Genomic DNA, 3,879 nt, shown 5'->3' with positions numbered 1-3,879 from the left:
GTAGGTTCTGTAGAATGCATGTTATGACGTGTTCTATTTGATCTACACCGTCCATTCTATTCAACCCAATCCTTATATATATATATATATATATATATATAGAAAATTACATGATTATCCATTTTTGGTTTCCCTTTACAAAATTACCTACAAAAAATTTTAGTTAATAAAAATACCTAAAATTAGATTTGGATTTACAAAACTACCCACCCAAAGTTTTAATTAACAAAAATACCCAAAATCATGCTTGAATTTACAAAACTACCCAAAATAGTGATTCTTCATTTTCCACGTATAATCATGTATTTTTTTATAACTAAAACTTGAGTGGACAATTTTGTAAATCCAAACTCAATTTTAAGTATTTTTATTAACTTAAACTTTAAGTGGATAATTTTGTAAAGGAAAACATAATTTTAGGTATTTTTTTTAACTGAAACTTTTGGTGAATAATTTTGTAAAGAGAAATGCAGTAGTAATCATGTAATTTTCCATATATATATATATATATATATATATATAGAGAGAGAGAGAGAGAGAGAGAGAGAGAGAGAGAGAGAGAGAGAGAGAGAGAGAGAGAGAGAGAGAGAGAGAGAATCAACTTAGTTTCAGGGCTATATCTACATTCACAAAAACAGTAGTAGAATTACAGAGTAAACACACTTAAAAACACTTCTCACAGTGAGTCAAGAACTGCAGAATTAAGAAGGAAAACTACTACATGGATAGGATCATCATGGAAATGAAATCAAAGTTCTTCCTTCTTCTTGTTCTCCTTATCGGCTCCGAGCTTTTTGGTGTGCTGATCCTCTTCCGTTTCACCTGCAATGCTAATGAATTTAGGACCCGTAATCTTCTCCGGGGAATGCTTGGCGATTGAAATGGTAAGGACGCCATTCTCAAGCTTGGCCTTAATGGAGTCCAAGTCCACGTTCTCAGGTAGACGGAACTGCCTCCAGAACTTGCCGTAAGACCTCTCCACACGGTGCCACTGGTCCCCTTTCTTCTCCTCTTCCTTCTTCCTCTCCCCACTCACCCGCAACACCCTTATCTCGTCCACTTCTATCTTCAACTCCTCTTTCTTCAGTCCTAATTATCACATCACAAAGTTAAAAAAGATGTATTCAATGTTGACTCTGATACCACTTGTTAAATATTGGACCCGCTGCTTGTACGATTACGTACTACTGACTATATCAGGTGATCCTACAAGCAGTGAATCCATTCTCGCTTTTTAAGAATGAATAAATTACCTGGGACATCGAGCATGATGATATGTGCTTCCGGAGTCTCTTTCCAATCAACCCTAGCAGGAGAAACGATCAATTCATCCTTCTCCAACTCGAAAGGGACTCGTTCTAATATTTTGAACGGATCCGGTAACCTATCTTGCCAGAAATCCGACCATAGACTCGGCGGTCGATCCACAAACGGCAACAGCGAACCCTCCAACGGTGGAATAAACGTCGCCGTCACCATAAGAAGAATAACCAGAGTAACACCGCTAATGATTAACCTCCTCATTTTTTTTAGCAGAACAAAGTTGCAGAAGGTAAACAACAAGTGTAGTTGAAGATTTTTTATCTTGATTTCTCAGTTGCAGTGGAGTCGGTTTTTGAGGATGAAGAAGCGAAAGTAAATATTTAATGGGGGAAGAAGGTGGTGAGAGGTGTTTCTTGAAAGTTCCCCTAACAGTTATCACATTCGATTTCTAGCGAGAAGGTTCTAGTTTGTGTCTCTCATGGTGATTTGGAAAAGTCAAGGAAGAGTTCGAGAGGTTTCACGTATTATCCTAATTCCTTTTTCTACACTGTTTTTGGGCCCACTATGGATTATGGTTTTAAGAAACGAGACGGAACAACGGTTTGAAATCGTCTACAATTTCGATCTCGTACAATTCCGTATAATACCACCTTCAGGCGGTGACACGAGTATTGATACCAATACAATGGTTCATATCTAGTACAACTAATAAAACATTAAATCAGTGAAGAGGCATTTAAATCAGATCTAGACCATTACATTGGTATCAATACACTTGTCACTCCCTGAAGATGGTATTTCATGGAATTGTACGAGATCGGAATTGCAGACGATTTTTTTTCCAGAATAACGGTCATTATCAGTCGGATCAGGATCGAATCGATCTTGACCTATCTTTTTTTTTTTTTTTTTTTTTTTTGGTAATGGAAAAGGTTCTCCATAGTAGTAATCATAGTCCTTAGGACAAGTTTCCGTGCATGCTTCCGCAAGATTAATGGGCGATAGTGGACATATCAAGACTCGAACTCACAATCAGCCGACTAATTGAAGGAATTTTCACCATTATCATGACCTATCTCAATCTCATGTAATTTAGAAAGAAAAAAAAAATTGTCTGAAACAATAGTGATATCGATCTTGATCAATTCGTGCTATTCCCGAGTTTTAGAACTTTACTACAGATTAATCACGTATATAAGCGAGCGGTTGATGGATTTGGCAAAACTGGAATCGGTTCTGCCAATTCCTGCCAATTCCGATTTGAATTGGGAATCGGAATCTACTGAAGTTGGTCCAAAAAACGAATGATTCTGATCCGAGTCTGCCGATTTGGCCGATCTTATTCTGATTTCTGAAACAGTGGTGAGATTAGTATGCTCTGAGTTAAGGATGTCAAAATATAATCAAAACAGACCGGTTATAACCGAATCGAATCACACCATAGGAAAATGATCCAGTTTTGATTTTATGGGCCATAATTTCAATTTCATTCGATTCAGAACTGAAAAACCAATGGTTAAGTGTTTTGAATTTCAATGGGTCTTTACGAAAAAAAGGAAAGTTTCATTTTCACACAATCACGCCTCTTGATTTCCTAATTTTTAGGATTATAGTTAATTAATTATCATATGTGTAGTCTTTTACGTAGAAATGATATTGTCCTTAGCAAAATAAAAGTATATTGTTTTGACCCTTTAGAAAGTTTAGTATATGTAGAATTCACACTAGTTGTAGGAGGCAAACCATTTTTTAAAACGACACTATTAACATCATGTAATTGTGAACCAAATAGCAAAAATTGATTAGAAACCGCTAAAACCGAAATCGAATGAAAACAATTATGATTTCACATTTTTCCTATCTGATGCGATTTTAGCTTCACTTTATCAAAATGTAAACCGAATCAAAATCAAACCAAATAATCAAAACCGCACCGTTTGACACCCCTAATCTAAGTTATGAGATTCAATTATTTGGGAGCATTCTCCTCTTTGAATTGTTTGAACTTTGTCTTGTTTCACAAGAAATTCACAAGAAATATGAAATAATTCAGAAGGTTCATTGAGCCTAAGGCGTACAATGCGGCTCTTCATATTTATTATTATATTAATGAGCATATATAAACATCAATAGGTGTGGGTTTATTTTATTTCATAGGGAGGAGTGTCATTTCGCTTACTACGTGTGGATGTAGGGCTGTATGATTAAGAAGGATTTTTTTGCCTTATATTAATTATTTTAAGGGGAAAATAACTCTACTTAATCATGAACTTTTATGCCATGCATAAGCGGACAAAATGACAACCCTACCTCCTCTCTCCTATTGGATACCTTGATGCACGTTTTCATTGACCAACGCGCCATGTGATCAAGTTGGACTTGTTCTTCTGTTTTTCGAAACAATTGGAAGGAAAAAAAATTGGGAGTATACCCGATGGCAAAGGGTTCCCACACTTAGAGAGAGAGAGAGAGAGAGAGAGAGAGTATTGGCTGCAACTCCTCTTCAAGCTCCATCGTCCAAACTGACGGTGCAACTCATCTTCATCTCACGAGCTTCATCTCCCAAACTGATGCTGCAACTCGTCTTCTTCTCGCAAGTTCCATCTCCTTTCACAA

At 36.5% G+C, this 3,879-nt stretch overlaps 1 protein-coding gene across 1 annotated transcript; it reads right to left on the bottom strand.

Moving 5' to 3' along the window:
- Window positions 1-592: 592 nt before the first annotated feature.
- On the bottom strand, window positions 593-1,751 carry LOC122085028 (22.0 kDa class IV heat shock protein-like). Its single transcript, XM_042653461.1, has 2 exons — window positions 1,254-1,751; window positions 593-1,089 (listed from the first exon to the last, which is right to left on the bottom strand). Exons 1-2 carry the CDS (start codon window positions 1,522-1,524, stop codon window positions 749-751), a joined length of 612 nt encoding a protein of 203 aa, XP_042509395.1. The 5' UTR covers window positions 1,525-1,751; the 3' UTR covers window positions 593-748.
- Between the last annotated feature and the right edge of the window lie 2,128 nt (window positions 1,752-3,879).

Source organism: Macadamia integrifolia, chromosome 7 (genome assembly GCF_013358625.1).
Source record: "Macadamia integrifolia cultivar HAES 741 chromosome 7, SCU_Mint_v3, whole genome shotgun sequence".
In the NCBI taxonomy this organism is placed as follows: domain Eukaryota; kingdom Viridiplantae; phylum Streptophyta; class Magnoliopsida; order Proteales; family Proteaceae; genus Macadamia; species Macadamia integrifolia.
The sequence above is the reverse complement of the archived record's forward strand: the minus strand, read 5'-3'. Positions and strand labels throughout refer to the sequence as shown.

What these genes read in the sequence shown, in the direction of transcription:
- LOC122085028 (XM_042653461.1), bottom strand. Translation starts at nt 1,524, where the DNA reads ATGAGGAGGTTAATCATTAGCGGTGTTACTCTGGTTATTCTTCTTATG. An exon ending in CATCATGCTCGATGTCCCAG is followed by an intron (nt 1,090 to 1,253) that starts GTAATTTATTCA and finishes TGTGATAATTAG; the next exon opens with GACTGAAGAAAGAGGAGTTG.